The sequence below is a fragment of the Gambusia affinis genome, linkage group LG20 (assembly GCF_019740435.1).
Source record: "Gambusia affinis linkage group LG20, SWU_Gaff_1.0, whole genome shotgun sequence".
NCBI lineage: Eukaryota > Metazoa > Chordata > Actinopteri > Cyprinodontiformes > Poeciliidae > Gambusia > Gambusia affinis.
Genome location: NC_057887.1, coordinates 5,804,643 through 5,821,574, shown reverse-complemented (window position 1 = coordinate 5,821,574; position 16,932 = coordinate 5,804,643). Strand labels below are relative to the sequence as shown.

General features: G+C 42.0%; 4 protein-coding genes across 15 annotated transcripts in view; 2 read left to right on the top strand and 2 right to left on the bottom strand.

The window, feature by feature from the left end:
• The window catches only part of itgb4 (integrin, beta 4), a 28,440-nt gene extending 27,364 nt beyond the window's left edge, over window positions 1-1,076 (top strand). For all 4 annotated transcript variants that reach the window (XM_044102140.1, XM_044102142.1, XM_044102141.1 and 1 more), the window contains one exon: window positions 25-1,076. In XM_044102140.1, coding sequence (XP_043958075.1) covers window positions 25-152 — 128 coding nt within the window. In that variant the 3' untranslated portion in view covers window positions 153-1,076. The remainder of the gene's footprint in view (window positions 1-24) is intronic.
• A 52-nt stretch (window positions 1,077-1,128) lies between these two features.
• On the bottom strand, window positions 1,129-7,927 carry zgc:194990 (uncharacterized protein LOC568410 homolog). 3 transcript variants are annotated; one of them, XM_044102154.1, is made up of 10 exons: window positions 7,753-7,927; window positions 6,228-6,324; window positions 5,053-5,151; window positions 4,246-4,353; window positions 3,996-4,154; window positions 3,675-3,815; window positions 3,389-3,440; window positions 3,286-3,312; window positions 2,350-2,376; window positions 1,129-2,267 (listed from the first exon to the last, which is right to left on the bottom strand). In XM_044102154.1, exons 2-10 carry the CDS (start codon window positions 6,288-6,290, stop codon window positions 1,708-1,710), a joined length of 1,236 nt encoding a protein of 411 aa, XP_043958089.1. In that variant the 5' UTR covers window positions 6,291-6,324; window positions 7,753-7,927; the 3' UTR covers window positions 1,129-1,707. The 3 variants fall into 3 exon arrangements, with proteins under 3 accessions (XP_043958089.1, XP_043958090.1, XP_043958088.1); XM_044102155.1 differs by having other exon boundaries at window positions 6,228-6,321; window positions 7,753-7,898; XM_044102153.1 differs by lacking the exon at window positions 7,753-7,927 and having other exon boundaries at window positions 6,228-6,362.
• Window positions 7,928-9,397: 1,470 nt separating this feature from the next.
• Window positions 9,398-14,617, top strand: si:ch211-250n8.1. 6 transcript variants are annotated; one of them, XM_044102150.1, is made up of 16 exons: window positions 9,398-9,611; window positions 9,862-9,969; window positions 10,059-10,134; window positions 11,129-11,285; window positions 11,364-11,409; window positions 11,505-11,563; window positions 11,653-11,688; window positions 12,285-12,337; window positions 12,421-12,553; window positions 12,681-12,898; window positions 12,973-13,018; window positions 13,094-13,159; window positions 13,244-13,303; window positions 13,378-13,463; window positions 13,579-13,673; window positions 14,525-14,617. In XM_044102150.1, exons 1-16 carry the CDS (start codon window positions 9,575-9,577, stop codon window positions 14,557-14,559), a joined length of 1,311 nt encoding a protein of 436 aa, XP_043958085.1. In that variant the 5' UTR covers window positions 9,398-9,574; the 3' UTR covers window positions 14,560-14,617. The 6 variants fall into 6 exon arrangements, with proteins under 6 accessions (XP_043958085.1, XP_043958084.1, XP_043958083.1 ...); XM_044102149.1 differs by having other exon boundaries at window positions 11,364-11,421; XM_044102148.1 differs by lacking the exon at window positions 14,525-14,617 and having other exon boundaries at window positions 13,579-14,499.
• A 53-nt stretch (window positions 14,618-14,670) lies between these two features.
• Window positions 14,671-16,754, bottom strand: LOC122822983 (histone H3.3A). Of its 2 annotated transcripts, none has more exons than XM_044102157.1 (4): window positions 16,561-16,754; window positions 15,700-15,837; window positions 15,447-15,600; window positions 14,671-15,347 (listed from the first exon to the last, which is right to left on the bottom strand). In XM_044102157.1, the coding sequence occupies exons 2-4, from the start codon at window positions 15,825-15,827 to the stop codon at window positions 15,219-15,221; spliced, it is 411 nt and encodes a 136-aa protein (XP_043958092.1). In that variant the 5' UTR covers window positions 15,828-15,837; window positions 16,561-16,754; the 3' UTR covers window positions 14,671-15,218. The 2 variants fall into 2 exon arrangements, with proteins under 2 accessions (XP_043958092.1, XP_043958091.1); XM_044102156.1 differs by lacking the exon at window positions 16,561-16,754 and adding an exon at window positions 16,133-16,267.
• Between the last annotated feature and the right edge of the window lie 178 nt (window positions 16,755-16,932).

The window sequence follows — 16,932 nt, the reverse complement described above, 5'->3', positions numbered from 1 at the left end:
AATGGAGCTGCTCTCTGTTAACAGATGGGAGGATGATGACTCAGCTCACGGAGACGGGCAGCATGGTGAGCCGTCAGGTCACTCGGGAAGTGGTCCAGAGGAGCGTCACGGGAGCATCCACCGTCACAAAGAGAATGTTTTATGAGTCTTAGGAACTTGTGTGAGCGATGCTCATGATAGCATCCAGCCTGAGAATTGATCACAAAGCCAAAGCGCAAACGAGTGTTTCAGAGTTTGTACATGTGGGTGTGTATAGGGTAAGACGGTGCAACCAAATAAATAAAACTGAAAGTAAAGGCCACTTTTTACAAACTGTGGCCACCTTATTTCAGTTTCCCACTTTATTGTAGTTCCTGACTTCTTTCCCTGGAGTTTGTAACCTCAGTAGTCCCTCTGCTGGCCGACATCCGCTAACACACCAGGCTTTTAAAGAAGTTGTCATAATCCCATCAGGCAATGGCTCCATAATCCAAAATAACATCCCTATTCTGTCATCCAAGTTCAATTTTAAGATTAAATGTTTGAGAGGTTTACCTTTACTGTCACTGTGGAATTTTAAAGGGCTTTTGTTTATAAATTATTGTTAAAGTGTGTGTTTTTTTTATTCAAGACATACTCATAAATTTTCATTTTTTACAGTTCTGGTTGTTTACATCTGCACTAGCTGGTCTCAAGCCCAGGGCATGCATGAGTTTAACAAGGAATCAGAAATTAAACATGTATTTTAAAATGTCTGCTCTTCATTACAGCTCTAGTTTTATGCATTTTCTTTATGTGGCTAATTCCGCATTTTTTGGTTCAGTAGATTAATGTAAGACATGATACCGGAGAAAGTATGTTTAAAGACAAAGATTGTATTTGCTTGCTGCAGGTTCTACGGTACTTTGGGTTCATGAGAAATTCTTTTTTGGAAACATTTTCTGATTTTTTTTTCATAAACATACTGATATAAGTTGAACAGTTCATACAATTTTTACTCAGCATGTATCATTCCCATTTAAGCAGGTCCATTTTTAAGCATTGTTTTGTACATCAGTTATGTTGCACTTAATAAAGATTTATATTAAAAACAATGACTTCTTCTAATGACTGACTTTGCATTACTTATGTGTGAGATCACAGACAAAATGGGACATTTCTAATTTATTCATGTTTACCATCGTTATATTTAGCACAAAAACAACAGCACGGATGCATAAACAAGCTCATGCCTGGAAATGTTTGCAGGAAGCTTTAGAAGAAGAATCACGCAGAGATTAAGAGCTCACATGCGTCAGTCCAGTCTGATTATCTGCAGAAGAGCGCTTGCTAACACACACACAGGGACAGCGTGACTGCACCAAGAGCCTTTACGCTCCCACTTTAAACTTCAACAAGTCATGAAAAATGTGCGATAAAAATGCGTAGTATGAAAATCTAATGGGTTTTTTTTTTATATTCTAGATGTTTCTCAAAAAGCTCAGAGTGAAAAATCACCCAAAAAAATGGCTGTTTTTACCTGATGCTTAAAACATTTATCAGTAAAATACAAAGAGTCCAATTCACTATGTCTCCATGAAGGCAGAGAAACACAAAGTGTAATGTGGATGGATGGCAGTTCTGGATCCTGATCTCACAAGGCACCTCAAAGCGAGAGTCACGCCTCCGGCGAAGACTCGGTGGGCTGCGGAGAATCAGGTGTGAAGAGACCGACGCGCGCCGAGCGACTCAGGTCCACAAGCACGGCCCGGGGCAGAGGCACGGCTGCCGCACGCCCGCGGGCCGGACCACCAGGTCTTTGACCACCTCCACCGTCCCGAACAGGGGGTACAGTTCCTCTGTGAAGTTCTCATTGTATGTGTACAGGTGCGATCGCTTCTCCACATCGTAGAAGGACAGCTGGCCCAGCTCGTAGTCCAGATACACCCCGACTTTTCTGGGCTTCGCATTTTGGGGTAAGAAGGTGGCGGGCACGGTCAGGGCTTTCAGATCCGTGCCCCTCTCCAGCCGGATGGTCAGGTATCCTGTGTCCGTGTTCAGGGAGCGGAAGCCCTGCCTCACGGCGGAGGCTTTAGCCACGCCCAGACGCCAGTCCCTCTCGCCCACCTCCACCTCCCAGTAGTGGCGTCCGGAGGAGTAGGCCTCCTTGCCCACGACGCACCACCAGCCGTCGAAGCGCCCCGGGCAGGGCGGGACGACGCGGCGCTCCAGGCCGCACCTCAGCTGTTTCTCGTCAGCGGAGATGAGCAGGTTCGGGTTGGCAGACTCCGAGTCCAGGATCACATCCTCTGGAGACACGAAGCAGACAGAAACTATTATATGAGAGATTTAAGCCGCACCTGCGATGAACAATAAAAAGATTTTTCATACCTGATGCATCGCAAATCCAATTCCAGACTGTAAAGAAGAAAAATATATTTTAAAGTTTTGTTAATGGTGATGTTGTATTCTTAAATCCCAGATTTAAAAAAAATAAATAAACAACCTTTCTGATGACCAACAGTAAATATTGGAGTCCACAACAATTTCTATCAATGTGATATTCATGTTTAACCTGCTCAGCCTAACAAATTTTAATTGGTTTATAAACTGTTTCTTGCATTTTTCACCTTTTTAACTCATAATTTTCATTCAATACTGGACCACAAATTAAAAAAAATAAAAGATCAGGACCTGCAGGTTATCCAGTTCTGATCCAAACACATAAAACAGCCAATAGTGTCTTGCTAGATTAGCAATACCTTACCCAAATTAAAAAAAACAATGAATGCCTTGGATAAAAAAGCAATACTATGCACTAAATAAGCAATACATCACCTAGATAAATTACCAACATATTGCCCTAATAACCTGGTAATATCTATGATGTGAAACATTGTGCCTTAATGAAGACATTCAGGATGTAAACCATTGTTGCTCCCACTTGGTCCATTATAGTAAGAGACATAAAAACATTTCCTAATCATGAAATTACCCACTTCTCCATTCAGAATCAAAGTCATTTGTTCAGATGTGAGGTCTTTTCATCAAAGACGTTTTAAACTTTTAGTGTCGACAAATGAGGACCAACCTAGACACAAATGGAGGATTCCTTTCCTTTCTGTTTTTTGTTTTTTTTTAACATTCCCTCTCTTCTCCCTCTTATATTATGCAACTGGAAAAATATAATTAGAAGTACCCCTATGATGTTTTATTTATACGTTTTTATAAACTCCATACAGTAAAGTAGTATTGACTGTAGACAGTCTTCTGTATGTTTTGATAAACTGGGACTTGCTCCCACAACACCTGAACATGAGAACTTACCGCCATGTGGGATGTAGCGGACTGCATCTGAAAGGATAAAGAATCATTTCAATGAGGAAAACGTACACTCTGTTATGTGGGGGTTCATCTCTGTTCCACTCACCAATTCTCTGGCTCCTCTGCTTCTTCACCAGCCACTGCTTGGTCACATCCTCCTACACGGAAACAGAAACACAAAGCTAAAGCAGGACCAGGTGAACTGGACAGCCAGGTAACAGGATTATCATGACTGGACATCATACAGCAGCTCACATACAGCGTTTCATCCACTTATGAGCCGATTACTACTGACCTGAAAACAGATCTGCTGTGTTTTTACTCTATTTGGCTATGAGCTCGTCTCTATTGGCAGCAGTAAATGTTAGCAGGGTACCGACACCCGTTCAGACCTTTACTGGGCTGTCGGCGTTCAGCACGGCCAGCATGATGAGCTCCACGGCCGGCAGCAGGTTGGGGAGGCGGCCCCTCTTCCACTGGAACTCCAGATCGTCCAGCATCATGAGGACCGGCTCGCCTGGCCAGACAGGAGGCTGGACACAAACAAACAAACAAACAAACAAACAAACAAACACACACACCACAGTGAGACTGCTGACAGCTCCAAACTAGATATGACATTGGGATTATCCAGGCTAATAATCCTCATCAGACATGAGCAGGGAACTGGGTCAAACTTTAATCACATACTGGTTAGCTTTGTGTACATTCACCTGGGCCCTGCTTTTAATCTCCCGGGTCCAGTCCAAGATGACCCTCCTGTAGGGGCCCATGTCGTACTCGCCCTCCGACTCCAGCATGCACAGCAGGTGGCCCTTCCAGTCCCTCTTCTCTGGCTTCTCGTACTGGAACTCGGATGGCATGATCTTGTGCTAAATGAGAGACGGAAACGTTTTGAGAAAGAGCAGGAGACTTTTGTTTTGTTGGTTTTTTTGTTTTTCCAGTTTGACGCCTCTTTGGCACCTGCACTCTCTTTTCCAAAATGGCTGCCCAGTCCACGAGGAAGTCTCTGCAAACACTGGCAGGCCAGATGTCCTCACCGGTCCAGATGTGGCTCAGGATGTTGGATCTCTGGGAAAACCATGACACAAGACTGAGCCGCCACGTTTTGAAGCCACAGTTGGCAATTACCAGCGTCTTAAAAGAGTTATGCTTTCAAAACTTTTCAAAACTCCTAGAATTTTCTATGGCTTTGTCAAACTTTACCAAGTAATGTAGCGCCACACCTTTAACAACAGTTGCTGTTATACTTCTCGTTGACTTGCAAAACCAAAACTTGTTTGGAAATAGTTTCAGCAACAAGCAAAAATGTACATTTTTGATGAAACTATAAGATGCGTGCATGTTATACGGCCTTCGGTGGGCTGGCTACCTGAGCAGATAGCCTGACTAATCCTTTAATATCCACTTATTATTTATGAAGCTGTATAAAAAACAGCTTGAAAACATATAAATTTCAACACAATAAGGACTTGACATCATTAGTGGGGCAGGCTCATCCTGGACACGGCCGTCCGGGTTCTAGTCCTGAGTTCAGCAAATGTCAGTAACTCAGCAAAAAACAAATTACAACAAAATGTAGTTTGTATAATCTATACTTTGCTCATCTCTATTCATAAAAGTCCAATAAATGAATAAATAAATAAATGCTATATATGATGTTAATGTAACAACAATAGTCAATGCGCTGGTGGCAGTGGGAATAATTGCTACTTTTGTGAATTTAAAACGTGCAATGGTTTTGGTTTTATTGATCTGTGACTGTCTCACCTGACAGATTCTGTTCAGTTCCCGGCCCAGCTCCATGATGAACAGCTGGCTCTCCACCAGCGGCTCCTTCTTCTCCTGCTTCACTCTCTTACGAGACTCCTGGAGGAGAAACACCAGATTATGACCAGAGTTTTGTGGGTAATTATTGTGTCGTTTGACACATTTTAAAATCCTGACAAAACCTCTAATTTACCACGTTGACTATGTGTGTAAAAAAAGAAGAAGAAGAAAAAAGAAACTAGCAGGAAGTTTGATCCATTTTTTTCCACTTAGAGTTTGAAAGTAACTAACTAGGTAACTATATAACTTACTCAGTTATATATATATATTTTTTTATTAGGTTTTAACGTCAAAATACAAAATGTGCAAAAATATATGAACAAGATATGTAGACTTTTTTCTATAACAGAACCGAACATAAGTCGTACAGTACACATGGATAAGCCTTCCCAAATAAAATCCAGAGGAATAAGATTAATAGTGAGAGAAAAAAAAAAAAAAAAAGGGGTGGGGGGTGGGGGGGGGGACTTACTCAGTTATATGTACTTTAGCAACTTTTTGGGGTTAAGAAAATGTACTTTAAGGAGTATTTTTACTAAGCTGTACTTTTCAAATTTTTAAAAATTTAAAATTTTCTTACTCGAGTAAAATTTCTGGATTCTCTTTCCCAATTTTAAAGATTTTTCTGCTGCGTTATTTACAATGAATTATTCCACTTGTATGAATTATTTTCATTTTGGTCTTTTAAAACAACAACATTTCCAACTATCTCTATATTCTGGTCCGTCTGAAGATGTCATTTTTAAATATGAAGTGATTGACGTTTTCACCTTATTACCAAAGACTTTTTTTTTAAACTCTTGCCTCACTTATTGTACTACTACTTATTACTTTTACTTGAGTAAAAATATGCCAAAGTATGACTGTAAAAGAGTAGCACTACTCCAACTATCACTAGCATTAAAAAAAAGAGAGTAAATCTGAAAATATTTATTGAATACAAATCAATTATTGTGAGTTTTCCAGCAGTACAGCTGCACTGCTTAAAGTAACTGGTGTACTGAAGTGATCATTCCGGCAAAACTTTGACTGTGTGAACGAAATATGTGAAGCTCACATCACCTGTCAATAACACACACATGTGTGCTAATGTACTCTCAGTTCGGTGCCAATACCTTGAGTCTGATCTTGAGCTTCTTGGCCGGCTCGATAAGGAACTGCAGGCAGCCTTTCATCATGCTGGCGGCCGGAGAGCGAGGCCGATGCCCTCTGCTGCGATAATAAAACAGCTTTAGTACACTGGCACTCATTCTGTCAAGAGCTTGAGCGGGGGAGGAAAAGGAGAGCGGAGGGGGTGGTGGTGGTGGGTGGGGGCCCTGCCCCCTCCCACCACCCTCAACGACTGCAGCTCGCCACACAGCTCCTCTTGCAAAAAAAAAAAAAAAAGTGATGAGAGAGCACAAAATGCAGATTTATTTGCGATGGCAAAAGAGAGGGGAGCACGGGAACAGAGGAGCACTGCAGAGCTCTGAGCAGAGGGGCTCGTTATCAGGCACCCTGAGCTGTCATCGTTACACCAGAGAGGAGGGGAGGAGAGGAGGACCGACCGCCCACTCCGCTCACCACAGAAACTGAACAGGACCCCCCTCCCTCCAAAACAGAAAAAAAAAAAAAAAATGCACAGTCACAGATTTTTCTGACACGCATGGGTCGATGGAGCTTGATCCAGAGCTTGAAAACTGCAACTTTATTTCCCTGGAGTTGTGAGGCAGCAGCAGAGAGTTATATATATATATATATATATATATATATATATATATATATATATATATATATATATATATATATATATATATATATATATATATATATATATATATATATATATAAATGGGGAAGGAGAGGAGGTGGTGGTGGGTGTGCGGGCAGTGGGGTGGGGGAGTTTGGACCAGCTTGCTGTTGATTCAGCAGTCAGTCCGCCCCTGCATGCCAGTTTGTTGCGCTGAGGGGATTTGCAGTTCGTTCTGTGATGTAGAGAAGGAAGCTGGGCCAAAACATGATGCTGCTGTGGACATTTTACTGGATTCCTGGAGACTAAAAAATAAAAATAAAAAATGCCCCTGAGAAAATGTGCAACTCAGAAAACACCATCTGGTTGAGGAGAAACAAATAGAAGTCTATTGATACTTTTTAAAATCGGTAATAACTCCTCAATATGTACATTAAAAAAAATATATAGCAGTGTTACTGAGGATGCGTGGTAGCGTAAAACACGGTGCAGCTATGGCAGGCAGCTGCCACTATATCACTCATTGTCTGACGGAAACAGTGAGGTGGTTTGGATATCTGGACCTGAGCGTGTAGGTGGCAGAGGAGCTGGAAGATTAAAGGAAATCCGGGATTACCACCGGTGTCACTGCAGTACAAACACATGTAGCGACTTTCTATTTCAGGAGTGAACCTCTGCCTACAACTCCATATCTAAATAGACGTAAGAAAAAAAATTCTGCGGGGAATATTTATATAATGGTGAAATAAATAAATAAACCCTTCTTTAGCGACCACGGCGATACATGTAGTGTCAAAAGGAGGGTAAAAACGAGTTAGTTGCGAAATTCTGCCATTTCCCTTGGAACAATAACACCGTTTTTCTCATTTTAGCTTGACGTTTAATTAAATCACACATATATAAATTCTCACCTTTGTGTACGGGAAATTGTTGTCCTCGGTGAATTCCGCGCGGCTCGTCTGCTCGCTTGTTTTCACCAGAAGTGATTAAATCAGAGCTCCGCCATCCTTCACAGGAGCCGCTCATCTACTCATCCGCTTCAGCCGCGCAGCCAGACAGCAGAGCGCGCGCCCTCCTCCTACACCGCCTCCAGTGGGCTGCAGTTCCACCGAGGCGCCGCCAGAGGGAGCTGTAGACCGGAAAACACCGCTTTTAGCCTTATTCGAAGTCCAAAACACACCAAATGGACCCATGTTTCACCTTTTTTAGTCCGTTTAGTTCGATACAGACACGTATGGGAGAGTTGTTTTATTTTCTTAAATAAGTAAATAAGACTTTTGGCGAGGCAGAACAGGTTTAAGTCCCTCCAGAGATTTTCTATTGGGTTTAAGTCCAAGCTCTGTCTGGATCACCTAATCACTTAAGGACGTTCTCGGGCTGCTTCTACTGCTAATGCTTTGTTGTCTTAATGCATGCTTCATCTCGTTGTCAGTTTGGAAGAAAAATCATCACTTATTCTGGGATCAAGAGCATTTATTAGCTTTCTTCTTATTCTCTATGCAAACTTATTGCACGGTTAGTGGGTTAGCGCAGACGCGTTTCCGTTTTGGGTCAAATCAAATTCATAAATGCTCCCGAAGGACCGGTTGTGCTATAATGTATTGATAAAACATGTTAAACTGTTTGTTTTACATAATAAAACCATGTACACCGTTTGGCAGTTAGCAAACTAAGATCACAGTTTTATCCTTGGTCCATTTTTGTTTAATATTTGCAGGTTCCTTAGATTATAGAGTAGTCCAACATTTATTACACTTCATATAATGATGCCAAACAACTTTATATTTGTCACCACATGATCAAAGTCCATTACAGTGAGTCACCGTGTGTGTATTTTCAGTGAGTGGAGGAGTCACACTGACTACATGCACCAAAGAAAACTTAATACAGAAAAGAAATGAATACCTTTTGGAACCAGCATTTATTTAAAATGTTCAATATCAAGTTTTCCTTGTTTACAGTGCTTAAAGTTTACATTCTTTGAATATATTTATTTATATGTTGTTTTCCTGCGACAGACTGGCGACCTGTCCAGGGTGACCCCGCCTCTCGCCCGGGACGCAGCTGGAGATAGGCACCAGCAACCCTCCCGACCCCATTAGGGAAGAAGGGTGTTCAGATAATGGATGGATGGATTAATGGATTGATGGATATATGTTGTTTTCTTCTCTCTTTTAAGTTAGCCAGAGCTGCCACAAGACATAAGCAAACTAGGGCGTGCCAATGTCTGAGGATTTGTTTACCTTCCAAAAAGCTCGAGGTCATGAGACAGTTTACTTACAACTGATAACGAGATAATGACTCGTTATCAGTGTCGTCATCACCTTTAAAATAATCAAAACCATAGACATGATGATCAAAACGAACTATTTGACAGCCAAAAATCATGTTAACACGATTATGGGTTGGAAAACTTTTGATTATATTATGTATGAACGGTGATAAAAAGAAATGTAACCAAACTAGAACGAAGTTTATCAAACAACCAAACAGCTGTTTTAATTTTCTCTCTTGCAAAAACAGCGCCCCCCAGCTGTAGGCTGCTGGTTACTACCATTTACATGTTATCACGGAGCGGCTCTCAGACAGGTGCCGTGGAAAGGGCAGGAGATTCTCCGTGTATTATTCGGCACGCGGAAGTGCGAACGCAGCGCGCGTCCCTGTGGCTGAACGACAAGAAGCCACCGGTTCCTGATAAACACCAGAACTGCTGCTGCTGCTGCTGCCGCCAACATGGCACCCAGAGATCCTCTGCTCGCCTCCCTCAAAGGTAAGCATCCACAGCAGCGGGCTCGTGATTGATGTGACGTTATTTCATCAACATTACAGCTTCACGTTGGCTGTTTCGGGGTTTTTCCTGTTTCTTGTAAACAAGATACTGTTCTTCCTGCCATTATGATAAGCAGACAGCTGACCTCCCCCCCTACAGCCACATCAACCGACTGAATGTTACCATTAATCACATTATCCATTGTTATCCGTGTGATTTAATCTCTCGTGTGTGTGCGTGTGTGTGTCAGTGTGTGTCCTGAACATGCAGTCAGACGGAGGCGTAGTGACGGACTCCAGTCCTCACCTCCCCTCCTGCTGCGAGCTGCTGGAGCTGGTCCTCAGAAAGGGGCTGCAGCGTGAGCATCTTACTCCATATTTGACCCTCCGCCCATGGTTTCCTGTGAAGATGTTTGACCTCTAAATGTTTTTGAATATTTCTCCTCAGAGCCAGTCCTCAGTCTGGTCCAGAGAGATTACTGGCAGTGCTTTGAGCAACTTCCTCATCAAGACACCTGTGGCAGGTAGAGGGAGCTCCCTACAAGTTTGTTGTTGTTTTCCTGCTGAGATTGATATGGAATATACTCTATCGATTCCCAACGGGAAATTGCTTATTTGCGCACAAGCTCCCCCATCCAAACTGTTTCATGTTAATAAATACAATATAGCCATAAGGGATATAAAATGTATTAAATAAATAGTAATCAGTGACTCTTGAGATATGGGACACATGCACATGTTTTTAATTTAAGAACGTGTTTAGTTGGTATTTAATTACTCCTGTACAGTTGATACAAAATAACCAATTTTGCACCACAAAAAAACTGTTTGATTTAGAAGGGAAAAACCGTAGGCAGCTTGAAAACTTCTGCAGTTTTTGCAGACAAATGCTTCTCACAAAACAAAAGAAATATTATTAAACACACACACACACAGGAAGTCCATCGGACGGAGTTGGCGGCGCATGACGGAAGTGACACAGAACTTGTAAGTGAAAAGAAAATACTCCACTTGTAATGATAACTCAGTTCAAATAAATGCTGAAATGTGTAAATAACTTAGATTTCACCCTAAATGGAGGAGAGGAATGTAAACAAAAAGATACAGACAAGAACCATTTGACAGTAGAAGTGTGCGATATTTTGGTACCAAACCGATACCAAGTGTCACCAATACCAGTACTGATACCGATACTTTTTACTATCATCAAACTTCTGACTTTTAGGTGATTTTATGTTTTTTTTTCCCCCTTTCAGTTATTTTGTTCAAATCAAAATCTTTAGGGATCTACAAAATATTTTTAATAACATGATTTCTGTGCATTTTTTCCGAATAAAACCAAATAAGTGTAAAAAATTATAACTTGGGAGCTAAATAGACAAATCAAGTCTTTTTTGAGGCGTCGAGTCGCAATGCAAAAATAAAACAGAACTTCAATATGTAATCTGAAACTACAGCATCGATCTTAACCGTGCTAGCACTGATCCGATACCCATTCTCCCCTCACCCCTGTTTCAGGCTCTCTGCTCTCTCCCTGGCCGTTGAGCAGACCAGAGTTTGCAGGAAGCTCATCTCAGCCCAAGGCCGGGGCCGCTACCTGCTGCGACTGGCCCTCGGCCGCAAGACTCTGTCGCAGTTCTTCACCCACCTGCTGCACGCGCCCAGAGTCCTGGAGGTCAGACACGCTGCCAACACTTCTCTTTCACTGATCCATTCTGCCTCACTGACACGTCTATTCATCTTCTGATTACAGTGGTACAGTCCCACGTTATCAATCCTCAGGAATGAGGAATTTGTCGGTGAGACGTTTGGTAAATGGAGAGGCCTAGTCAAAGCTGAGGACATGTTTGTAACCATTTCAGTTTGAACTCTGCTTTTGTTTGGTGTCTCTCAGAGCCGTTCATGTCGCTCCTGCTGGTTCTCTCTCACATGGAGTTCAAGCTGGACATGGAGGTTAGGGGAAAAATGACAACATGTAACGCGGCGATACTCTCACTTGTTCCAGTATTTATTTGTTGGTTTTTTTGCTTCTCTTTAAACAGAACTGTAGTTTTCTAGATGAGAGCTGGCTACTACCGGTAAGAGCACCACAACAAAACTTTATTGAATAAAGTCTGGAAACTAGTGCTGTCTTTTAATTTGGAGAAGTCTTTTAGTTTAGAGACGCAAATGTCACATGTCAGTACGAACATCCACTGCAGAAAATGCATTCTTCTTCTTAAATAACCAATATTTTATTTTTGCAAAGGATGGACACATTTTCTTCTGTGTGATGTCGATTTTTACGGAAAATACACTAAAGACACGCAGACACAACTTAAATTATTTATCAAAAAAAGTTGAGTTAAAAACATGTTGCTGGTACTTTTAGTGACATTCTGTTGTGGAAATTCGATACAATCATTACATGAAAAATACTGTTAAAACCTTTTAAAAATGAGCTGGTTTGTTATTATTATTATGTTTTTTGACTCTAGTGACTGTTACTGAACAATAAATATGCAATAATGCACTATTATTTATTGGTGCGTCACATAGAGTCTCACTAAATTCACTGAATTTGAGGTTACAGTGTGGAAAATTTTGCAAAAGGTTTACAGAATCCAAAGTCAGGAATGCATTGTGGGAAAACTGACGTAACGTAGGCAGAACGTGACACGTTGTTTGTTTCTAGGTGTGTGACACCTATGAAGTCGTGCCGTGTCGGGAAGTTGGGATGGTTTTAAGGTTTGTATCTGAACCCCGTACAAAGAAACTCAACAATTTGCAGCGGTCATGCATGCAACGTCACCTCCATGTTTCCCCCCCAGGTATCTAAGTGGGCGTGTCTTCATCCTGGACTTGGTGCCTGGCAGCCAGGCTCATGTTGACATGTTTGTCTCCTCTGGTGACATCATCGATGAGATCAACGGGTCTTCCCTGAGAAACTGCAAAAATGGACAAGTGAGGAAATCGCTGCCCTTCGTTTGTCTTCATTAGCTGCGGATAGAAAAGTGTCACCCGCATAAAGGCGAACCTTGACCTTTTATCCTGCGCTCTGATGCGTTCTGCCATTTCTTCTCGCTTCCAGGCAGGCGTTGTTCTGTCGCGTCTCAAGGGCTGCCCTCTATCCATCCGTATTCTGCGATGCAGGGCCCAGGACGGAACGATATATCGTCCCCTCGTCAAAATCTTGAGGGCCCTGAGGATGGAGAACCCCAATGCGCAGCTCGGCCTCACTCCCCAGCAAAAGCAAGCCGACGTCGGGCAAAAGCCTCCCGGCGCCTCCCAGTGCCTCAAAGAGGGAAGGCAGGTGTTCACACGGCCCATCTGGAGCTTGTAGATTTGACCTCAACTCACTTAACTCGCCAATTTCTCGACAGAATCGTCTATGTTGTGAAGTACTTGGGGAAAGCAAACATCGGAATGGTAATCTTTTCTGCTTGAAAGTGATGCTAACGTTTGCTAAAACTGATGCAACTTCTGGTTTTCCCCCCCTTTTAGTTTGGAGGAAAGGAAGTCTTGCAGCATGCAATTCCTAAGGTGTTGCATAAAAACCAGCCAAGCAAGGTGAGAAATGACTCAAAATGCCTGCAGGCACATTGTAAAATATGCTGTTGGACTATCATGGCCTGAGTGTAATGTATTCCTTAGGAGGTGCTCTTAGACCTAAAGGAAACACACTTGACGTGTACAGACAGAAATAGTATGATGGTAAGAAGAAAATATCAGCGCAATAACGTTAAATTCCCCTCTATCATATGTTTATAGTATCCATGTCTCCTCAGAAGTTGTTTGAGCATCACTACCCAGAGGTTTCTTGCGTGGGGAGGTTTGCCCAGCCCGGATACACGATATTTGCCTTCTGCGTGGCGTAAGTACCGACACGCCCAATACATCCGAGGCATCGGCACTTTCAAGTGGAGACGAAAAAGTCCCAGAAGGTTGTTTCTGTAATGCAATTTTTTTTTTCTTCTTTTCTTTCACAGAGATTCTCCAGAAACGCCTCTGTCTTCTGGGTTTTGTTGTGTTGTGCTCAAAGCCGGCAACACGAAGGAGTGCGAGGAGATAGTCTGCCGCATTGGTGAGGCCTGCTGCTCATACGGTCACATCAACGTGATGCAACGCGAAAAGTGAGGGGCCTTGTAGGTGGAAAAAAGGAGAACATTTCCACCAAAAAACTCAGAAAAGTTGAAATTAATTCCCCCCAAAAAAATTCTACAAAAAAAAAAAAAAAAAAAAAAAGGAAAATTTGGGGTTTCAAAAAGTCGAAGATTTTCTAGAAAAGTCAAAAATGTTCACCTTTAGAAACACCGAAATTTCTAAGATTTTTCTAGAAAATCTTTTAAGTTAATCTTAAAATTCGAGGGGGGAACGGGAGTTCTAGCAAATTTTTGAGTTTTTTGGTAGAAATTTACTTTTTTTTTTCTGTCTACAATTGCCCTAATATGCCGTCGCATTACACAGATTCATTTCACGGAGATGTACGCTGTGGTTATGCAACTTATGGCTTGAAGCTAATGCTAACCCAATAATTCACTTTCTCAGAAATTTGAAATATTTGGCTAATAAGAGTTTCCAATCCAGAAATGTAATGACTCACTTAATGACCAAGTGCAGGGACAGATCTAGAAAAATATATATGGGGTGCAGCATATACTATATTATATATACACATACACAAACAGCCCATAGACCCTACTTTAGACTCACCTGCTTTGTAAACTATTGGTAAGATGCTAATCAGCCCTATGAGCTTAAGACAAGTGTTAAGCCAGGCTTCTATTACAAATCAGGTTTACCCATGTGCCAAGTGGATGCAGCATTTAGGTAAATCCCAACAGAGTGTTCCTGACCGCATTAGCAGGCTTTGCAATTTGATCCAATTTTAGAAGCACCTTGACGTTAAAACATTTTCCTTTCTGTTTTATACAGCTGCTGGGTTCAAGCATACAGAATGGTTTGTATAGCCACTGATCAACTCACCCCATGTAAATAAATTCAATAAAAAAAACAAAAAATTTTTTTTTTTAAATAAGTTAAAACTGTATTATTGTCTGTATATCACCACAGGACATGACTTTGTATTCATAAAGACCTTTAATAGAAAGACATGTGACAACATCTCATAAATAGTATTAAATGTAGCTGCCAAGATTTTGTGTTTTGAGATAAAAAGCGGCCCAGAGAAATCACAGGGTTATGGGTCTGCAGTGCGCCCTCACACCGTGCAGAGGATCAACTGGGACAGCCAACACTCTGACGCTGCGGCGAGGCGCACCCAGGATGGCATGCTGGCATTTTCTGATCAATAGCAACTAGGGAAAAGAATGCTGCTCCCGTTAGGTTGTGAAGCATTTGATTCTTGTCAAAAGATTTTAGTCTGCTTCGTCAATAAAAGGAGCCCTCCCCAACGTCATTACATTTAGCCTGACAACCCAAAAAAGGTAAAATCATGTCCATGGTGCACTTGGGCTTGTGGAATGGTTGGTATGTTGCATCACTAAAAATACAAAAAATTTAAGAACTTATATATATATGTATATATATATAAAAACCAAGAAATAAAAATGTCCATAGAATGGATAAGTATGATAAATAGGACAATTTGTTAAAACAAAGCAGCCCCTTAGGCCCGTTCTCCCCTTATCCTGCGAGCCAGCTGGATGTCCTTGGGCATGATGGTGACACGTTTAGCGTGGATGGCGCACAGGTTGGTATCCTCAAAGAGACCCACCAGGTAGGCCTCGCTTGCCTCCTATTGGAAAGGACAAAAGGACGGGGAGAAAAAAAACACCTAAATGAACAATTGTACCATTTACAACATTTCACATTAGTTTAGCTTTAAGTTTCTCACCTGGAGAGCTCCGATAGCTGCGCTCTGGAAACGAAGATCGGTCTTGAAGTCCTGGGCGATCTCCCTCACCAGGCGCTGGAAGGGCAGCTTACGGATAAGCAGCTCCGTGGACTTCTGGTAGCGACGGATCTCCCTCAAAGCCACAGTGCCGGGCCTGCAAAAATGAAAGAAAAAAAAAAGTGGTTTCAAAATTCCTTCAACTTGTTGCAACAACCGGTTAAGTAGGTTATACTAACGTAAACATATGACGTACCTGTAGCGATGTGGTTTCTTCACGCCTCCTGTGGAGGGGGCGCTCTTCCTAGCAGCCTTGGTAGCAAGCTGCTTCCTTGGCGCTTTACCTCCAGTGGACTTACGGGCGGTCTGCTTAGTACGAGCCATATCGTATTACCTGAAAATTGCAATGGAAGCGCATTAATTTAAAAAGCGGATATTTTTTAAACCCTAGAGAGTCGGGGTTGAGGGGGGAAGGGAAGCTATCGCGTTTGTAAACACAATGCTAAAACTAGCCTAGCTGACGCCGCTCCCCTCCCCCAACGTTGCGGCCATGGGAGGTGTCGGCCTACAACAGCCGACATTCATAAATACACGTTTACAAACACCAGTTCTCCCGCTTCCTACTCTGACTGTAAATAAAGAATTATACGGCAGTTAAAACCAGTTACCCCGACGTTATATAAACACACCTAATGTCTGTTGGTGAACTAAAAAGCTCAACAGATCAAAACAAATGGCGCCCGAAGAAGCGCGGCTCTGCCTCGACCTCGCCATTTTCAGTTTCGTCCTGAAAAAACAAAAACAAACAAAAAAACAGTGCCGACTCAATACAAGCGCAATTAACTGTAGCATTCACATTTTAGACTGGTGTCCTGGCAACTTAAAGGAACGGCACTGGAAGCTGGTTTGTTTACCCCGTTTAGTTTTAAACCGCTACACACAGATAAGTACCGAAAAACGTCACCCTAAGAGCCTCCATTGTTCTATTTTTAGCGTCCTTTAACTGGGAGACATGTTAGGCCAACAACTGTAGACGATCCGAGACCCTCGGAAAATTCAAAGCAAAGACAGACGATTTACGCCAAACTTAGAAGGCACGATTAAACGGTTGTATTACCTTTTAAGTTGAAGGTGTACTAAGAAGTTGTTGCGTCAGACGTGTCTCCGCTGATATACACCGCTGAAAACGACTATAGACGAGAGCGTGAACGAAGCCGGCTATTAATACTTCAACGTGACGTCATGTTTTTCGCATACTGAGCACGATTCGCTTGTCCTCCAAACGGGATATGGCGCAGCCAATCAGATTACAGCAGGCAAGTTTAATATGAAAATTTACGATAATTAGCAGTTCAAATAGGTTTGAATTTCACTCTAATGAAAGCTGTCTATGTTGTTTTAATTTATAGAATAAGATAAATATCAAATATAATTTGAGCTAAATAAGTAGTAAATAGGTTATTTTTGAACTTCATGTCCCATAGTTCCG